The following is a 21959-nucleotide window of genomic DNA, read 5'->3' on the forward strand; positions in this document are numbered from 1 at the left end:
ACCATCACTGAATTATGGCAAACGATCTTTGCTAATAACATGTCACAGACTGGGCTGTACCTTGTAAAAAAAAGAAATCAATAGATGGTGGGGCCTGCTTCTGGTTGAATACCCGCATAATGTTATTTATAAATACTACAGACAAAGATACTGCAATTATACACAGTATTGGGTATACTAAATGACTTGTATAGTATTAGAAATATACTTCAAGTGAATATCAAATTTCAAACAAAACCGATAAGTAAGTCGGACAAAGAAGTCATTATTTTGCACCCAATAACACCAATAGATATTAATTTTGTAGTTAAAACAAACAAACAAACCAAAAAAAGGTCTGGCCGTGTTACAGCCTTTGAAAGCATGTTATCCAATGTAAGGGGCATGAAGTCTGTTGTGACAGTCAGTTAAACTGCGAGAGGAATACCATGCATTCTTGCAAAAAAAACCATCTCTTCTGCATCCAAAAGACTATGCATCTCTGCTATGAGCAAAAGGATGGAAGGTATTTGAGTTAGGACACCTTAATATACTGTATGTTCAAAAAACTGTACATAAATAATACATAAACTTGAAGAGTAGTTTTCTTCCTTTCTTTTTTTTTTGTGTTCATTTTATGCCGATTTCTTTATTCTCTTCAATAAACCTTGCGAATGGTCGATTTACAAGAGTCTCTGAGCCTACTTTGTCCAGATTAATAATAGTAGGGCTGCTACCAGTATGTGTCCGGTCCAGTCCACTAGCGATGTTACCTAACGCTGGGATTGCACTGCCACTCAAGCTGACGGGAAGCTGCGGAATGCCTCCATTCTGTATAACAGAAATCTCATTGTTTTTCATAGCTAGCCCGTTTGTGATAGCAGCAGCATACTGGTTCCAAAAACTTGGGTCAACATTCATTGCTCGTGCTGCCAAATCCTTTTGAAACATCTCTGAAAATTTCAATGCGTCCCCTCCAAGCAAAGCCATAGGGTTTTCAACCGAAAGCCGACGACCTCGTCTTGCTGGGGCGTTATTCCACATGTGTGTTCCCATATGGACCTATTAGCAACAAAACAAAAAGGAGAAAACGAACATGCGTTCAGATAAGTATGTTCTACAATATATATATATATATATATATATATATAATACATAAAACAAAAAGATAAATAAAATCAAAGGAACTAAATAAATATATACACGTTAATATTATTTAATTTAATTAAACATACAAGTACAAAGATTCGTAAAATAGTAATTACTGAACACGGTAGTCGGGACCAAAATATATATATTGAGGCAATGTCTTTTGGACACATTTCTGCAAACTGGGATAACATTATGGCAAGTATCACGCGGAACACCCTCTGATATTCTCCAAAATATTTATCCTGCATAAATATAGCATTTAGGAAAATTTAGTAATTATGGGTCTCTATTTTTAGCGGTTTAGAGTGTCTCTTAATCTTAACTATTGATATTGTCCTTCAGTATTAATTCTCTATTCACTTTTATTTCATGTTAGGCATTTTAAATACAAGTTGCAGGTGTACCGAATAATTCAGGCGAACCATAATATATGCCTACCATAGAATTAGGAGGCGCTGCTCTGTACTGTTCTAGACAGGTAAAATTTACAACTGACAAAGAAATGGCAACAAGCAGAGCAAACAAAGGACATTTCCATATTAACAGAAAATTAGCTTTTTCTAAACCTTCAGGAGAAACAGTGTTAAGACATGCCATGGCTCAAGCCTTATCCAGATGGCTGAGGAAATGGCCCATACCTAGAGGGAGTTTGGCAGCGATGATGAACTTTCTATATCTAAATCCCTTTAATATTTTATTCATCAGCAGTAAAAATAATGATAATTTAGCATAAACCTATACACAAACAGCACACAACAAAAAACAACAAATGGTTTAAAATAAAACAGATTTGTATTCTTTGACCCTTTCTTCTCCATCCATCCATTCAACTAGAAATACTTTAGAGTTCCCACATTGGATATATAAAAATTGTTAAAAAATGTTGGTGTCATTGAGAGATACAAAAGATATCACGTACGCAGATTAAAACTATATTTTAACTAAATAGGTCAAATCAATGGCAGTGTTTAATTTCAGCAAAAAAAAAAAAAAAAGAAACAAACATTTTAATGGCAAATTGGTACTCCGTAGGCTCATTTTTAAAAGCCTCTTTGAGATAAACATTCAATAGAAAAAAAGGGTAACAGCTTCAGTCAATTAGGTGCTCACAGAATGTTGAAATTCTGGACTCTAGGGGAGATTACATACGCCAATTATTCCTAATGGAAGACTCTCCAAGCTACATAATGATACTGCAAGTATTCTTTTTTCCCCTTTTTTGTGGAAGGCTACAAATTAACACAAAGAACATAACGTAATTTGCCTACCTAAGCCTTTCCATACTTTCGCCAATGTGCTGGAAAGGATGAAACAAGTCCACACTAGTCCATAGTGTCCATAATAATGAAGTCTAAAGTTATGGTTTAATAATTATCAATGTATCTCTACAATTTTCAGCACCTACACAGAACTAAACTATTTTTTGCAGAGCTTTACTGCATCTGCTCAACAGAAAAATATATGATATATGCTCGGAAATCTTTAATAAAGCAATTCCAGAAAATATATATATTTTTTTAAATAGCATGATTATGTATAATGCCACATCAATAGGTCAATATTTATATTATTTGCTTTTATTGTCTAGAATTAAAAAAAAAAAAACTACTAATCTTTGTATCTGCAGCTGAGTGTCCCATAAATTGGTACAAACAAAATTAAATTAAGATAAACATTCAGCTTTCAAAAAGAAAATTGAAAATTGTGAACCGTTGTTTTAATCCAAGAGTTCAAATGAAAACTAAATGCAATACTGAGTGATACCAATTTTAATTACACTCTTCTCTTTTCATTATGGGAAGAAAAGGGTAAAAAAATAAGACTCCAAAAATATTCTAACGATGAATAGAAAATGGATATCAAAATATTACAGATTTAGCTTTTAGAAAAAAAAACAGTAATAGATATCAGCAAAACTGTTGCCAAAATGTTAATATACCGACACGTGACTGTAAAATTAAAACATTATACTTTATTGTATAAATCCTTAGTAAACATATCAAAATTGTGATTAGCATACAGGACTCATTTTTCCTGCCTGATTCAGATAATAAGAATAATAGTAGTTTTTATTTGTTTGATTATTTATTTTGCAATATACGTCAACTGTGTATTTTAAATGCACAGCTACTTCGTTTTATAGTGATCAGTGCCAGAAGAGGTTAACAGTGATTACAAATCACGATAGACTTGAATTGTATCACTGACTTGGTACTATTTGCCTCTACTTGGTTTACCTTGTGTGCCCCCCCTTCTCTCGGTGTGAATCTATTCACTGGCACCTGTTGAATTGCATATAATTTAAAAACTAAATTGAAGTTACTGCTGCATATAGTTTACGGAACAAGTTAATTACGGCCTAAAGCCTTGTCTGCAACATGTGCATACAGTGTTCACATATTTTAAAAGCATTCAGGGGCACAAATAAATTCTTTATGGCTTGGCAGCCTTTAAATGTTTGTTTTTAATGTCAACGATGTTACAAGAAGGCAATGAAATTTGCTGCTACTTATTTGCTGGGGCTCTCTGAACATTTTTAGATGAACAGACTTTTTTTTTTCCCCAAATCCTTACATTTTCTTTTGTAAGACTGGAGAGATATGTTTCACCTTACCTTAAGATTCCCTTTTGTGGTAAATGCTCTACCACAGATTGTGCAACCAAATGGCTTTTCACCAGTATGAGTACGTTCATGTATCTGTAGTGCACTTGCTGAAGAGAAGGTCTTCCCACACGAATGACAGTTGTGTTGCTTGGGAGTTCGTCGTGGTGGAGGTGCCAGCATAGGAGTGATGCCTGAACTCATCTCTGTCTGTGGTGCAGCAGGAACCTGGATTCCTGGTAGAAGGTGGGGACCTTCACCCATTGAGATCGACTTGGTGTGACCATTCACTTCCATTTTGATCATGGCAGGCGCTGTGCTGGTGACCAGGCTAGTAGTAGTTTGGCTGGGACCTAGAGTAAAGTTGGGTTCAAATAACTGAGATGGGAGCTCTTTCAATTTGTGTGTCAGCAAGTGTTGTTTTAAATTACCCATAGTGGAACACCCACGATTGCAGACTGTACAAATAAATGGCCGTTCTTTAGTATGGCTGCGGTAGTGAATTTCCAATGCACTCTTACAAGCAAAAGGCTTGCCACAGATATTACAAACAGTACTTTTAAACTTACCACGTTCTCTGCTCAGGAACAGCAGGCTAAAAGGAGCCTCTTCTTTGATGATTGGTCTCCCAGGATTGGTGGCAGTCAGATCCAGTGCACCTTCATTTTCTGCAGCTGGTAGAGGACTGTCTGGCTTTTCTACCTTAAGCTGTATCTCTGCTGGTTCTTCTTGACCGACTAAATGTGGGGACTTTGATATTAAGCTTTCACTATGACTATTTGCAGGTGATAAAACTTGCATGGATGAGGAAGTTTCTGATATTGCTGGACTGCCTGCACTTTGGCTTTCAAGATCCCCTACAGCAGATGATGAATCATTGCTAAGATGGTCACTTTCTCCTGACCCATTTTCAATACTTTTTAACCCGGCAAATTGCTGAACATTCATAACAGTGTCAATCATTTTCATCTGATTCTCTAAAGCAGCAATACTGGAAATGACAGTAGGAGGTGAAGACGGCGAAGACCCCGAGTATGGTATGAGTGGTTTAGATGAGTCACTTGCTGTGTCTTTCATGTCTAGCTCATCGTCCATAGAATTATCATCAAAGTCATCATCATAATTGCTCATTGTTTCTAGATTCTTGTCATCGTAAGCGAGCTCAGAATCCATTGTATCTTGGAATCCCTCTGGTAAAGGGGTGTTTGGAATCTGTCCTCCCATATGCATACGAATATGTTGCTGCAGTACAACAGCATTCGTAAATTTTTTCTGACAAATGGGACATGAATGCTGAACTCTTAGAGGAGGCTTTGCCCGGTGAACACCAAAATGTGTTTTCAAATTGCCTTTAGTAGTAAAAGCACGTCCGCAAATTTTGCATTTAAATGGCCTTTCTCCTGTATGTGTTCTGTAATGCATCTTAAGAGCACTCTGACAGCTAAGCACTCTGTGACAAATGACGCACTGGTTTGGATCTGTCATCTTTTTATCAATGTTCTCGACCAATTGTTGCAGTTTTGAGGTTTCAGATGTTTGCATAGACTCTAGGAGACCACCAAATGGGAATTTTGCCTTGAACTGGTCAGACATGGATGGAAGCACAGAGTTTGGGAGGCTTGTTGAAATAGTAGTATCTGTAACAGTGGGAATAGTAGTGGTGACTGATGAGGATATTTGCCCACTTGTAGGTTGCTCCCCCACTCTTATGGGTGGAGGGGGAAAGGGAAGGGGAATAGGTTCTGATTTGTTGATAGTGGTCACTGTTGGAGCAGGTGGAGATTCTGCAGGTGGTGCTATACACGATTCTGAGTTATTTATAGTTGGAGATAAAGAGTTGCACTCACTGGAAGCCGGCGATGGCCTTTGGGGTGATCTGTTCATCGGAGTTATGCTTGGAGAATCCCCATAGCTATTAATACATGGCACTGTAGGGGGAAGCTGCAACCCAATTGATGTTGGAATGGTTGGTAATACTGGTTTACTATCTAACCACGTTGTAACAGGTTTTTCAGGAGGAAGTGACATGCCGTATGGAATTCCAGAGCTAGTGGGCACATTGTCGAGGTATTCTGGAACGGGGTAAGGATTCATCTGAATATGGGGATATTTTTCTTTGTGCCTCTGAAAGTGAACCTTAAGGTTTCCTTTTGTGGAAAAACGATTTCCACAGATATTACATTTGAAAGGTCTTTCTCCTGTATGAGAACGCAAATGAATCTGTAATGCGCTATCACTTCCAAAGACCTTGGCGCAAAACCTACATTTATGCTTAAAAAACGGATCTTCAGAGGTTGACTTGGTCTCGAATACTGATACATTTGGTGGCTTTCCCTTGCGGTGCTTCATGAGTGCTGAGAGAGGATCTAAAGCATTGGCTGTGGCTGCAATGCTGACAAGTGGATTGGGAAAGATTACACTGCTTGACGAACTCTGAGGTAGAAGAGGGCTTGGCAAGCTGGAAGATGAGGTGAGGATATTCCCATGACCAATGGATGGAGGCGTTGAGGAACTCTGGGGATGTGTTATGCTAGTTGCGCTGGACACAGAACTGGGGGTTACTGGAGCAGGTTTTGTGTTAGTTGTTAATGGTGTGTTTGTTGGCTCTGTTAATGCAGAAGAGACGGAACATGGTATATTTGGGGTACTTGCCCCAGATGTAGGTTGCGATATATGCTGAGGAGGCTCAAAAGACTGACAAGGGTTGTTAGCTACTGGTCCCGCAAGAGTGGGTGGGACTATTGATGTTATTTGGAGAGATGAATGTGCAGCAAAACCCTGCAGCTGGTTGGAAGCAGGAATTGGAGCACTCTGGGCTGTAACAGCCGGAGTCAGGGGAGGACGCAGTGCCTGGCGGTTCATCAGCGCCACTTGGTTACGTATCTGTTCAATGAGTTGCAGTTGGTGAATCTGTTGTTGCTGTAGTGCCATTAATTGTTCTAAAATCATTGGGATCGCCATTGCTGTAGCTGCAGCATTTGCCCCACCTACACAGCGTGCAGCTTGTGAAAACTGCGCTACTGCCACCTTAGTACTTTGCAGAGTCTCTAAAGTAACATTAGTGTTTGGCATGTTATAGTTAGTCATGGAAGGTGGTTCAGGAATTTGAGGTAGAGGGCAAGGTGAGTCAGAGGCTTCTTGACTTGGGTAGGTTTTTTCTTCATTGCTTTCAATCTCCATAGGTTCCTCTTCCTTTTCTGTGTCTTTTATGTCACAGGTCTCATTGTTTTCCACTTGGATGTTTTCTTCTGCGGTCTCACTTTCTCCGTGGTCGCTGGGTGAGCTCGCAGGAGAAGGTTCAGTAAAGTCTTCCGATGCTGGTGCTCCTATGTCATCATTAACAATCAACACAAGTGGGTTTTTAGTGCAGTTCTTCTTGTGCTCTATGAAGTCAGTCCATTTGAAGAATTCAGCACAGCATTTTTCACAAACATTGGTTTCTTCACTTCCACTTCGACTTTCATTCCCGCTATCACCATCATCAGGTCCTTCTGGTACTGCTAAAAGAAAATGAAAAGATAGCGTGAGCTATTAAGCTGACAGACAAACCACTCTACATTTAAAAATTTTGCACAAGTAAAATCAATACTTTTTTATTTTGTACAAATTACCCCACTTCAACAATTTTCAAGCACGGTGTAAGTACCCTGTGATTTCTCATACCTAGCTAATAATTTTCTTTGCACAATCCATCAAATTATGAGACTCTATCAATTGTGGATACTGCTTCTTAATGAAATTCCATAGAAGTCATTGATTTCCAATATTTTCATACAATTCACAGCAACCTTGTCTGTCGGGTACAAATCAAGCTTTTGATGGGCTCATTAGGATTCCCCTTTAGCACCAAGCTTCCTAATTTCCAGTGAAATTAGCGATGCCGTTGCCAATTCAGTTAACATCGCAAAGCTAATGTGCAATGTTTCAAAAATGGATCAGCACCTGACAGCAAAGATTTAGCTCATTTTCATAAAATGCGGGCTCTATGTCAACTCATTACACTTAAAAAATACAGAAATAATTTAAAAAAATCGAACATTTGTACGTAGCTCTAGATATTATCTTTCGTGATAAGCATTTGTTTACTCCATATGTAATTTCAGTAAAATACAATCACAGTTAAGATGGCTGAAGAAAAAGTGCTTCTGCTTAAAATTTAAGTCCTTCCTGTGTTGTAATAAGACGGCTAAACTATTAGTCCATTGGCTTTGTTATATTGTAATTAACACAGGAAGGCTATAAGACACAAATGATGTTAACCTTTGCCCTGACCAATAACGACATTAAAGCTATTCTCGAAGTCCCTAGGCTTGTAAATTATCCCAATATACAGAATATTCCGTTGATAGCATATGACACTATCTATTTCTATAAATACAAACTATTGTTTCTTTCTGCATGAAAACCCCCAAGCCTTTTTATCATTAGTATCATAATTACGATAATAATTATCATATATTTATAAAACACCACCATATTCGTAATACTCAATCCCAAACACAAATAAAGGATGCTGTCAAATGTGATATTTCGTTAGCAGCAAACTCAAATTACACGTTATTGCTACTAAGCATCGAGTTCAAGGATTTCTGAACAAACTAGAAATTACATATTTAAACTACATTTCTGTTGACATATTTAAACATAAGTATGCTGCGCTCAGACACACTTGTACCTATTTTCATCTATTCTTATAGAAAGACTCTGTAAATTATATGCTTGTGCCATTGTAGAAAACCCACTAATTGGTTACACATGTTTAATTACTGTTGTAGGCAGTCACTTCCTCTGACTTGCCTTACCCTCTTGTGCTGAATAACAAGCATGTTTAATGAACAGAATTCTAATTCACACCTGATCAAATAAATAGCTGTTCTGGAATTAGAAATGAACATATAATACCATTTCTAGTATTGTAAAAGCTGTTCGGAAAGGAATACACAATTATTGCTCGTCGTAACTTCAATTTTCAGCTTGGAATGTTACAGACGTACAAGATTTTATTTTCTGACAGCAGCAAACGAGATGCGCATTTGGGAACGACAGAAGCAGTCAAAGATTTTTCTACGTACGTGAAAAAACGGAGATACGCAGATCACTAGATTTCTTCAGTGCAAAACTATTCGTATGCTTAATCCACGCAGAATAAACTATGTTTCAGTAAAGACTAATTTTATCTATATCATAAAGGGATATATGCAATAGCAAAAAAAATATAAAAAAAAAATACAATTCTTTATCTTTTTTTTCAAATGCTACATTGTATACCAGGTGGCATTTTTAATAAAAGAAAAAAATCTTAATTTTAAAATTCAGTTTAAAATAATTACTGCCGTTCCGGAATTGTTTCATTATACTGTTTATTTCTCTCTTATTGAGATTTAAACAGTTTATCAACATTCACAATTTAAGGTCTAAATAATAACATGAAATTGATTAAAGCAGCTAATAAATAAACCATTTTTTTTTTATTACTAAACAAAACCATAAACAAAAAAAGGCAGAAAAATAACTTAAGAAGCCACAGCATTAGTCCATGATAAATGTGTTAATGTTGACTTGATATGTTAAATCTGAAACGGTATAAATAAGACGTATGTAAGCCATTCAACTCACTGTCTCAAACTGTGCCAGTTCACATGTTAAGTGCTGGTTTATTTCTTTTTCCTGAGCAATACAGTATTAAATTTAAAGCATGCAGCTAACCTCTCTCTACCTTCCATTCCCCCCAAAAATTAACAGAAAACAGTAAATTGAAATTTTTAACATGAATATTCTTCTTGGTTGAAATTATAGCAGTAGCAAATTGTGCCTGTTTTTAAATATTTTATAACAAAATGAAACAAAAGGAAACATTTTCAATTGTTTGCTAAATTGTTGAAATTGTAATATAAAATATATTCTTTTACTGGGATTCAGTTTATTTAATGGGATTTAAGATATGCCTTCATTTAAAACAATGGTTAAAATTAATAATTAGTTATGTTAGCACAAAGCTAAAATACAGTATCTGTATGAAAATTAGTCCATTAGATATTTTTTCTTTGAAAAATAATGCTGCTATATTCTAAAAAGGATATAGGCAGAGTGTACACTATTTGATAATTTCAAATTTGATGCAAATGTGAAAATTACTGTGAAACTACAGATTTGTATTTGTCCTTAATACATTTATACAAAGAATTTGCGCATTCCTTCCAAACACCAACTACGTACAGGAAAAACCGCGGAACACCAAAACAAAAGTGTCACAATTACATTAATTCTTCTGTGGCCTGATCATTAAAAATGACCCGTTTTACTTTTTACTGAAGAAATATTTATACCGATAAATGTTCCTGAATTAATATGAAAGGCCATATATCTAAAAAATATTGATAATCTTTACAAAAATTCAAGACCTAAGTCTTCTGGTGTACCCAATAAAAATCGTCTCTGCTAAATACATTGTACATGTACAATTCTGCAACAGGTGGTGTATCTACTACAGTAAATAAAAATAAATTAAAAGAAAGTCTTAAATATGAATTTGAAGAATTGAGTTGTGCGTCACAAGTCTAAATGTCATAATTAACACTATTGTTAATATTAGAAAAAATAAATATTATTTTCTATACAAAACAGTTCCTCCCAGTATTGGTGGACTTCTGTTACAAGGCAACTAAAAGGTAGTCTACCTTACCACTCTCTCTTGCATAAGCCTTAAGGACAGTGGCACATTACGTAGGGCAGCTCAGCCAATGCAGATATTGTGATCTCCTGTGTTTCCATTAAGTTAAGTAAAATCTGAGAAGTGAGAAGTGTCACACACACTGAGGAACACTATGTTTAGCAGGCATGTTAAATATTTAATTGATGCTACCGCATCTAATGGTCCTGCTAAATAGAGCTGAGACAGCAATGTCCATTTTATTGTACAGCAGAAATTAAACAGTACTTTTAATATTTACTTTTTTTTAATTTAAAACAAAATCTTTACTTGCTATAAGGAAAATTAGCTACTCTGTCGGATTAATGGCTGTCTGAACTGCATAGGCCTCATCGGTGAAAGAGTTAAAGAATTACACTTTACTCGCAATCATACCTGCAAAGTCATGTGCTCAAGAGTAAGATATTTACGTGCTGCCATTAATGCATGTAAACACATAATGGTAACATAATGGGTCAAATTTATTAAGGGAAATCTGTAGCAAAATGGTAAATCCGACACACTAAGCATTCTATTGGTTGCCTGACTTGTGCCATCATAAGTTTGAAAATGAAATTATGGGTTAAATCCAAAATGACTGTTATTACATAAAAAAACCCATGTATATTAGTTGTATGTTCATTTGTTTTATTGGTCAGGGAAACCATAGAATGATAATTTCAAAATATATGTAGGCATTCTGATAAAAATTAATTTATGTAAATAGTTTTTTCACTTTAAACAAAGTATAAATAGTTTAAAGGACTAGCCATTCAGTAAGACAGCTCAAAATGTCCTCTTTCATTTTATTAAATAAGTATATTTAATACATTTTGGTCATTTTTCTCTATTTAGGTAAATATGCTAAGAGACCAGGGCAATCAGCCATGTTAGCCATATGAAAATGCCCTTTGTTCTGAGGATTCACCTTGAACAGCTTGAGGATGCACTAGTTTCATAGTCACTGGTAGCTAACAGATACAAAAGCAAATTTCACAGACCTGATTTCCAGTGAGTTCTCCAAATAGACCCAAATGGCCAAAATGGCACGCAGAAGTAAATTAATTGCACGCAAACTGAAAGCCGGCTGCATGTAAAACAGGCTGATTCAGTACAAAACGCTGCCTTTCATAAGCGCAGGCGACGTAGAATAAAATGAAAAATTGTGAAGGCTACAAAACTTTTGTGGAATTTTAAGATTTAGTGAGTTTTACCAAATTGCTACGGGACATTTGTTTTCTTGCAAATTAATTCTTTTTAACTCTTTACGATAGCTGTGATTCCCATAAAGGAAGATGAATTATCAGATACAGAGCCCAAGCTGTGAAACAGGAGGAGACAAATAGAGACCCCTACTGTGTTCAACAATGTAGAAGAAATTCCAGACTCAATAGAATTTTTTGCCCTCTTTCAAAGACCACAATGGCTGTCGATATGACAGTGAACAGTGGAGGGCACTATTGCTATGCACATCTCTATAGACCCAGAATATTTAGATTAATCTATTCAGTGGCCTAAATCTCAGAATTTGTTAAGTAACAACCACCTGTGGCACAGTCACCAACTGTCTTCTCCTTTTTTTTTTTCTAAACGTTTGCAGTTAGTAATCATGAAAGCAATCCATTAGCTACTTAAACACTGTGCAAATAGAAGGCGGCTTAGCCATCTCCAATATCATTAGCAAATACACAGATTAAACGAAAACACATTTTACTATTTAAGTATTTGTTATTATTTGGCTTTGTTAGATTCTGTATCTCGCTGAATTGTGCACTGCTGGATAAAACCCTCTACGTAATCAATGCACCATTTTATAAATCATCATTAATGTTCAAAAAGCTTGTGCCACACTAAGAAACAATATCACCGGTGAGATTTTGTAAAGGCAATTTGTAAACTTTCATCAAAAAACAGTACATATGCATTTTGTTATTGCTAAATATGGTATGTACATTTTTTCCAAATTTCTTTTCAGGAACTATATTTAAAAAAATTAAATGTATTATTTTCAATCAAGTTAGTTATACAAGGACAATTTATTATCGAGCGTCAAAATATTTCTTGGGATCTAAGTTTATTATGTACGGCAATGCATTTGTAGGGTTTGTAAATGAGAAGCTTTGTGTTTTTCAATTTAGTATGGAACGTCATGCATATAAACCATAAAAATTCTAGAACTGCGTATGTTAAGAACACTATTATTAGTATATTACAGAAATTACAATTAATTGTAAATGAAAGTCCATATTGCTGATATTAGTTTTATTATTTCTAAAAAAGAAAAAAAAGAAATCTGCTTTGCTTGGCCCTATGGAAACAATGTTTTGAAAAAAATATGTATAAACAGATGTGGGATTGGAATCTGGCTAGCAGAGTTTATGATCCGTACTTTAAATATCCTTAGTTTAGCTGGTCTTACCTTATGTGTGTATATATATATATATAAACAATATATATATATATATATAAACAATATATATATGTAAACAATATATATATATATATATATATATAGCACCATATATCACTCTAACTATACACAGATATGTAATAATGTAGTATGTGTTATATATATATAATGTATGTATTTTACAATTGAAACAAACACCCCGAATAATAATAATAAAAAAGAATAGACCAAAAAAATAATAAGAAATTCCTTAATCATTTTAGCACAGGAAAGGAATTTTCTATTTAAATTATGCAAAAAACAGAAATCATATATTTTTGTACCATACAGATGCATGCGTGCAAGCTTGCGAGCAGGGCTCTCTCCACCAAATGTATCGGTTTGTCTTAGTCTGTCAATTCTTGTCTTGTCATATCCCTTGAATTTATGTATTGTATTAAGCGCTGCGTAAACTGTTGGCGCTATATAAATAAAGGATAATAATAATAATAATAATATAGTTTCATTATTACCTGATCTGAGGGTTAAGCTTTAAGGGCCATGCAAAAAGATATAGGCGTAAATTAAATCATGTTTAGGTGTAGAAATACACAAGAGAAAATGCGTCCATGTTTCAACACTTTTCTTAAAGAGGATCTTCACATGCTAATCTGTGTAACATGGAATAAGATGCGGGGGGTGGGAGATCCCTAGCTAGCACTCAAATCTAGTGTTAACACTTATCAGAACAGAGCTAACCATGCTGCCAAGGTCAACTGCACAGATGTACTAATTGTATTATGAGCTTGACATCTAGTGGCCACCCCTGGCAGGGCAAAGCAGGCAAAGGTTAAATCAGCCAGCCTTGTCAAAGCACTTCTAAACACCCACCCTCAGGGACAAGCCATTGGAAACCTGTTGGCACTTCATGCAGTCCCACCTTTTCAATGTCACCAAACAAAATGAATCTCTAGTGTGCTCTGAGCGTTAGTGCCTTGAAATAGGACACTAATAGGCTATCTTTAAACTATTTAAATAACTACTTTGTGATACGCACGCAGAGGTGAGATTATACCACGTTATATATATATAAAATTATTCCAATCCATTTGCCCAGATCAGTATGAAATAATTCCTAATGTGAATTCACTTGCATATTCTATATAAAGATATATGCAACATAAGCTTGGATTAGTATATATATATGTATATGTATATATATATATATATATATATATATATAATATATATATATAAAGAATTCATGGGAGAAAAAATGGAAAACCACACATATTTCAAAATTACACGCATTGAAAAATATATGTTTCAATGCAATTAATTGCAATAATCATGTTAACTGCAATTTTCAATAAAAGGATCCATTGCTAGGCCTCGTTTATATGTAGCAAGTGGTTTTAAAACAAGAAAAAAGAAAATAAAAAATACATGGCAGGTGCTTAAAATACAAACAAAAAACAAAGCTATTTTTTTTATGTAATGTTTTCATATGTCAATCTTAATATTGTTCTCAAAATTCTACTTAATCCTATATTTGCATTCATACATGGTGTATTTGTGCTTTTTAATCCTTGTGCATGATGGTTACATTTTACACACACAGCTGAGGTTTACATGGAAGGAAAAGAAATATCCTTCTGGTCACCTTAAGATCAATAGAAAGACTTCACCAGGATTAGCTCAACATGATGAGGAAATCTGACCCACTTTTGCCACATCTACCATCTATAGAAAAATAGAATCACTTGTTTAATATTTTTTTCTGCACTTTTCACCTTTTTTCAATGGAACAGAAACACATATCTTAGAAGAATTTTCCATATCAAAGTTAGGAGTAAGGAGTCTTGATTATTGAACAAGGCTGAACAAAACAATGGCTACAACAGAATATTGTATCTAGATGAATTTCTGTTATTATGTCTAAAATCATCTGCCAACTACCAATAAATTGCAATAAATACACGTCTAAAATGTATTTATTTAATAAAATGTATAATCAATTTATAAGTTACCAACCCATATAATATATTGAAAGAATAATAAATTAGCTTTAGCTTAGAATTAAATGTAACCTGGCCTGATTGTGATAAATAAATATTTCATGTAATTGATGTAATTTATACAGCAAATATGCCAGCAATGTCTCATTTATTTGGTGTTTGTAAAAGTACAAATTATAGTTTTAAAACAAGTTCCATAAATTATATCTGTTTTGTACTGTGAAATGTTTGCTGCATAAAACAATTTTAAATATCAAAAAAAGTATAAAACATTTTTTTTTTATCCTTACTGAAATTAGTACAGCCCATTTGTGAACAGATTCAAATCTGAATTATTATGTGGCAAAAAGAACAATTGTTGAGAAACATTTTTAGTTTTGTTTTTTTAAAAAAAAAAGATTAATTGGTGTAAATCTGAAAATGCATTATGGGGTTCACCCTTACATCTTTTATGAATTGAAGTAAAACTGAAAATTAGTTCATATGTCCATGTGCGTAAGTTTAAAAAAAAAGGTATTATATGAAACTGCAAAAGAAGGAAAGCCAGTTGCAATTATCTGTCAAGCAGAATATGTACTTCTGCGTCTTTAGGCAAATAATTATATATATATATATATAATCTTAAAAAATAATATATTAGATGTATAAAACCAAAATATTTAAAAGTCACAATCTTGATTTTTAACAATACGATCAATTAAATGATCTGCCTTATAATAGCCTCCTTTTTTAATAAATTTTATTTTTTCATATTCCCAGATCCATACTCTCTTTTTCGAGGCTTACTCACGACCCTATTCTGGAGCCGGACACATTTGATAAAGTATCATTAATGCCCCTCCAACAGTGTATATTTGAAGTTTCTAGTATCCGCACACATGAATAAAGTGAAATAACAAAAGCTCTTCTTGCTGAAATATGGTTATGCAAGGGGCACAATTAAAAATTTTTAGAATTGTTTATATTGTTTCATATTGAGGAGATCGAGAAAGGCGATTTTTATGCCATTCACAGATCACAATGATCAAGTTTAAAAAAAAAAAAAAAAAATCCTCGCAGGGACGCAATGTAGCCCTTTTGATGGAAAGGCTGTCTTTCTCATTCTGCAGAAATAAACCCATTCATTTGATCATGTAGTCATTGAGTTCAATACAAAACAAACCAAGTGTGAGAAATGCTAAGTGATGAAGTAAACAAAAAAACATTTCCATGACAAAAAAGATCTTCTGCCCTTAATCTACACACCATATGCAAGGGTTTCTTTTTTAGCCTATCTCCTGTTCTGATCTCTAGAGACCCCCCTTACATTAGATAAGACCCCGCTCTTAACCAGAAAAACAGCTTGCAAGAAACATACTTTCTTCCACAAATCCAGGAAACTCTTCGGAAGCCTGACAATGGCGTGTTTCTGTCTTTCTTAGTAGAAGAAAGGCAAGCATCTGGGAACTATAGCTTCAAAGGATACCCACCAAGGCCCCACTTCCATAACACCCCACAATTACATTACAAAGGCATGATTTGGACACTTTATTAGCGGAGAGCTGCTCAACTGCTGTGTGGCAAGCTATTTTCTACAGCACAAGGGAGGTCACCATTACTTCCACTAAGCAGAGCAACTGTCCACTGCCTGCCATACAAGACCCTGTCAGGCTTGGGAGGTGATAGGGGGTAAAGGCTTCAATCCAACAGGGTCTGAGGCAATCTTTAATTCTGTTCCAGTTGATTTCAATCTGAATTCATAATGTGGCTAGTAAAGTTTGCATGGAATAGTAGGAACTTGGCTATAGCCTTTTGTCTTGTTGACAAAGTGGAACAGAATTCTGGAAAAAGAAAGAACCACTGCACACGATGCAAAGAAATGCCAGTTTAGCAGAACTGGATGCAGAGACACTTGGTTATAACTCTGACATAACTTAGCAGAGTGGGATAATCCACGCGTGGATAATAGCATAAGCTGTTTTTAAAAAAAGTATTAAAATAAAGATGGAAGTGTTGGGCTTCTGTGCAGACCTCCCGCAGTCCACGCAGGACCTCCCTGCTCTTTCATGCTCATGGTCCCCCTACCCACCACCCCATCGCCCTTTGGTTGTAACAGGGCTTCCAAAACAAAACCCCTTTGCTAGCCCCCAAAACCAGGCAGCCAGCCCATGGGATCTCCTCACCTTTGGTTGAACCTGGGATCAGCTCCCCGGCAGAGAGTGCAGTGGCAGGCATTGAATTTGCCTCCTGATGGTGTTATTGTTGTGTGCTTGTCTATCTCACACAGGAGAGTGCACGATGTTTCCGGAAAGCGTTTCACAAGCCTCGATCTTTCTCCATGCCCAAAACAAGATCAGTAAAGCCCCCCTCCTCCTCCTCCCTCTCGTATTCCCCTTAGTACTAGCAGCTGAGGTACAGGCACTGGGGTGGACACAGGCTACTGCTGATCACTGCAACTTTTTTTTTTTTTACTGCCCCTTCTTTCTTCTACCCCAAGCTCTCCAGCAATGCAAGATCACCATCTACCTATTGAGTTACACTTACCCCCTGCCACTAATACACAACCTCTACACACTACCCCCAGCACCAAGCACAGCCTGCAACACTTTGCTCAACCAACTTTGACAGCCTATTGTCTCTGCTGCAGGTGCAAATCTGACTTCTCTGCGAGGAGCATGCGGATGTCCCATCCAAACTTAGCAAACTACTGCAGAAGCTGCAGAATTCGCTATTCTATTTCAGAACAAGAGGGATACGTAGAAGTCTATCCAAGGAACCCTGTAATTAAATACAAGAACAAGTGCAAGGCATGGAGTGTATATATATATATCTGAAGCTGGGGTGAGATAGGAGACATAGTCTTCTCCAGATCCAGATAAAAAGACCCCGATGATGATTCTTGTTCTGTAAATGAGTATAGTGGGGTAAGGGTGAGTGAGTGTGTGTTGGCAGTGCCTAGTGGCTGCTGGTATGGGGTAAAGGCACCTATAGCTGGGTATATGGCAGCGATGCCCCTCATCCCCTCCGCTTACCGTTGTGAAGGGGCACCTCGGTCCCGATCTCCTCTTCTGATTTCAGATGCTGAGGCTTGGCTTGCTTTCTCCGAGACATGCTGCCGTTGCTACTGGGATCTGGGACTCGTTTCTGCTTTTTTGCAGATACATCAGTGGCAAATAAAAAAAAAATTGTTCACAAATAGTCGAGTTGCAAAATTACGGAAATTAGCTGGTGTCGGTGCGGCGCGGATTGCGCATGTCGGTATATAATTGTGATTGTGAATAATGCATGGCGATTAGCGGCGGGGGTTAGAGGGGATTGGCTCGGGGCCAGCGGACACGGACCGCATATGGAAATGAGGGATGGGCTGAGGCAATTAGCCGCCTTCACTCCGCCAGATGCTGCGTCTGCCCGGTACCGAGCGGCACGGCGCGGCAGCCCTCTGCCCGGGTTACGCTTCTTCTGGGCGCACAAACTCGGAGCATCACTTTGTGGGGAAGGTCACATTCTTGCTTCCCTTTTCGCACCCCCTTTACTCATGTTTTTTCCTCCCTGCGCGGATCTTTGCTTGTTTTGTGATTGGGGTTACTCTGACACACTCCACCCCCTCCCCGAGCTCTTCATTTCTTGGATCTGCTTTTATGACCCTCGGTATCCTCTGTTTTTTTGCTCGGGTTATTGTGTCTTCTTAATGATGTCTCACTTGAATGAAGGGAAACTTTCTTTGCTTGCGTCCCGCAGCCTGTGTTTCTTGTTACTTTCTTCCCCGCCCCTTCTCTTACTGTTATTTGCTTCCTTTGCCTGCCCTGCACCTTGTCCTCTGATTGCTTGTCTTTATTGGAGTTCTCTTGCTGCAGTCATTGAGAACCCCTGACCTTCTCTAAGTCCCTGTTAGAGGGTCCTGGCTTGCTGGCATTGGTATGGTCCAATCCGTCCATCCATCGCTCCCACAGGGTGGGCTGCTGGGGGGTTTATTTCTTTATTTCGGTAGCTGGGTGATTGATCTGTGCACTGGGATACTGGGTGGAGTGGGGTGGGTTAGGGGGCCTTTTAAAATCAATTTCAATCTCGAATTGATCTAAGCGCAGCAGCAGAGGTCCCAGTTGGATGCCTTGTTTGTGTGTAGTTTAGTTGGGGCTGTGTGTTTGCTTGCTCCTCAGGAGTAGTGCTTGGATGTGCCCGGGCAGGGAGAGGTGGCCAGTATCTGCTTGCCGTGTTGCTCCTCTGCTTGCATTGAGTAGTTGAGATGTTGTCCCACTGGCTGATGTGGGACCTGAGATCTCCTCGTGTTTGTGTCACAGCTCTGGCAATGTGATCCTCCAAGCTGAGCCCCTCTCCAGCAGATGCTTGTCCTTAGCGCCCGTCCCCCTTCAGTCTCCCGTACCATGGGAGGAGGGTGGGCCCTAATGGGCTATGCTGTGGGTGGTGGGAGTAGGTGGGAGGTATCACCCTCCTCTCTGTCTCACGCACACATCAGGGGCGGATGCGGGTGTCAGAGGATTTCCCATGTAGTAACGCGGAGCATGCGGTGCAAGTGTGCAGACATTAGGTAGCAGTGTCTGACACCCATTTGGCAAGTTACCTGAAACAGAGAGGAGTGCACTTCCACCAGACTCATTCAATGGATGGCGGGCTCATCACACACCTCTCCCCACCCCTCTATCCGTTCAAGCACACACACACACAAGAGGCGGCCACTCGCTGCCGGGCTCCACTAAACTAAGCGGTCCACGGGAATAGGCAGGAAAGGGAAAAAGCCGATCGCAGCATGGCTATCCCACTCATACCACTCATTGACTGAATTCACCTGTATGCAAGCAGTTTGATCGCCTTATACATTTAATATAATTATTTTTCGCTCTTGTGGACTTGTAAAGTGTTTGCGGTAATCCGCAGCGATCGTTAGCGGTTTATCCCATATTCCCTTTAAATGATGCGGGTGGGAGAATTCCTGTCCCGTTCTGGAAGAAGTGCCCTAAATCATTGTCACCGTCGGTAGGGGCAGCGAACGTTAAAATTCGGTCCGCAAACAGGGAAAAGCGATCGATCTTTTACATTTATTTACTAACTCCTGAGATCCGTATCCTTTGGAAATCGTTTCGTTTAAATCGGAGTAACCCCACTTCACATACTGGCATATTTCTTTTTATTGGGTTCTAAATGAACCCCGAGTAATTCCTATTCATCGTAAAGAAGTTTGTGATCGTTTTATTCGTATTGCCAACATGAACCTTGTTTCGTGCTTTAATAAAAAGATAATCCCGTGAAGGCTTCTTCTTCGTGGTGATGGATGGGAATGCAGGGGGTTTAAACTTTTACTCCCGTTTTAAGGTCAAGTACCTTTAACTGCTTGCCCACCAAAATATAGCCCCCGCCATAATCCTAAAGACAATGAAATCAAAATAATCAATTTATTTTTACAAAGTTAACATATGTTGGCACACACACACATATATATATATATATATATATATATATATATATGTTTATTATATATATAAATATATATATATTCCTGTTACAGAAATGTGTTCGGATGTGTGTATCTTTTGGTTTTTTTAACTGCTTTATTTTATTATTATTATTTTATTTTCTGCAATTATTAATACGAACTGCATAATATTTTTTTATATATATTTTTCTATTTTTTTTAAATCGGAATTTTCGTCGTGTATAATTATATAATTAAAGGGAATAGTACGGATTTGGTCAGGAAAAAATATTTTGTTAAATTCTAATAAATGATGGTAGTAGTGACAAAACCGGCAACCCCTGATCTGAAGCACTGGAATCTTTTTTTTTTTTTTTTCGGTAATGCTGTTTCTCGGAGAGAAGTCACATTTGGCTTGGTGCAGGTTTTGCCTTTTAACCCCTTAATAACCATCCACTTTTTTTCTTTTCAGGACATCCTGATCGCGTGCGCTGTGATATAAACCCCAGCGCTTTCACCATCATTGTGGGGGTGCTTAGGGGTTAAAAGCTGTGATCATGCGCTGAACGTTTTTTAATTGACTTACATGTAAGGGATCAATTAAAATAAAAAGGTCAGAATTTAATGTATGCTCAGCAGAAAGGGGGGCATCAAGCATTCAACCCTTCATTAAACGCATGTAAGGTATAATAGGAATACAGTACATTTACAATTTGTATCACAAACACAGATATATACCTAAACATATAAGAACAGAATAACACACACATCTCTATCTATCTATCTATCTATCGATATATATACTCAGTATTTATATATTGGATTCAATGCATACTTCTCTACATATAGACCCAATTATATTCATATCACATACATACATCATTCATCAAGTGTCTGCTCATATTCCAAATACCTAGATAGTTCTTTTGAAAGAAAGTTGCTTTTTTTTCTCTGCCCTATAATTACATCTAATTTGTCCATTATCTTTCCCTGGCATTGTTGTTTGCAATGTAAAAAGCGACACGTTATTATTTTGTCTGTCTGATAATATTATTTGCAAATTACTACTGTATTTTTTACATTAGTTGAACGTATAATTTCGTATTTGGTTTAATTCGTGTCATTTATTTAGATAATCCATAAAGCCTATTTTGCATGATTAAATTGACTGGTGAAGGGATTGAGTCGTATTTTCTTCCATATTTTTTAATATTTACCATTATTTCGTTAGAGAAAAATGGTAATAATAAGAAAGTTATCTGTAAAACATCCAAAATTTTCCTTTATTTAACTGTGTTTATTTTATTAGATCTTTTAGCTAAGACGTGATGTTAAAGTGATGACTTGTAGACGTGATCCAGGATAGCGTTAGCCTGCATCTTGTCCCTTAGTGGGATAACTGTCCCACTAATCTGTTCTGAGTGGATCCCAGATATTACCATAATAATATTATTATTGGTAAGAAGAGGTAATTGATAACACCACCTGCCACTCTGAAGCAATCACCATGATAAATGTTTCCATCAGGGGCAAATCTCTGCTTGGTCTACCACAGCCTTACCCAAACATTATATCTAATGCCAATTATAAAGATGTTTCTTAGACTTTATTTTTTTAAATTATATATTTTGCAGGAAATCTCCCTGAAACATCATGTAAAAGGAAACGCATCTAGTTATGGTTTTGGTTTCCAAATATTGTTTAATTTAATAAAAACAGCGCTA

At 36.9% G+C, this 21959-nt stretch overlaps 1 protein-coding gene across 1 annotated transcript; it reads right to left on the reverse strand.

Annotated features, from left to right (window-relative positions):
* Positions 1-609: 609 nt before the first annotated feature.
* Positions 610-17042, reverse strand: LOC149289603 (sal-like protein 3). The gene is made up of 3 exons (XM_089490416.1): positions 16991-17042; positions 3746-7233; positions 610-1041 (listed from the first exon to the last, which is right to left on the reverse strand). Exons 1-3 carry the CDS (start codon positions 17040-17042, stop codon positions 610-612), a joined length of 3972 nt encoding a protein of 1323 aa, XP_089346542.1.
* Between the last annotated feature and the right edge of the window lie 4917 nt (positions 17043-21959).

This window comes from Sceloporus occidentalis, unplaced genomic scaffold (assembly GCF_023333645.1).
Source record: "Sceloporus occidentalis isolate IW3139 unplaced genomic scaffold, rSceOcc1.0.p SCAF_44, whole genome shotgun sequence".
NCBI classification, from domain to species: domain Eukaryota; kingdom Metazoa; phylum Chordata; class Lepidosauria; order Squamata; family Phrynosomatidae; genus Sceloporus; species Sceloporus occidentalis.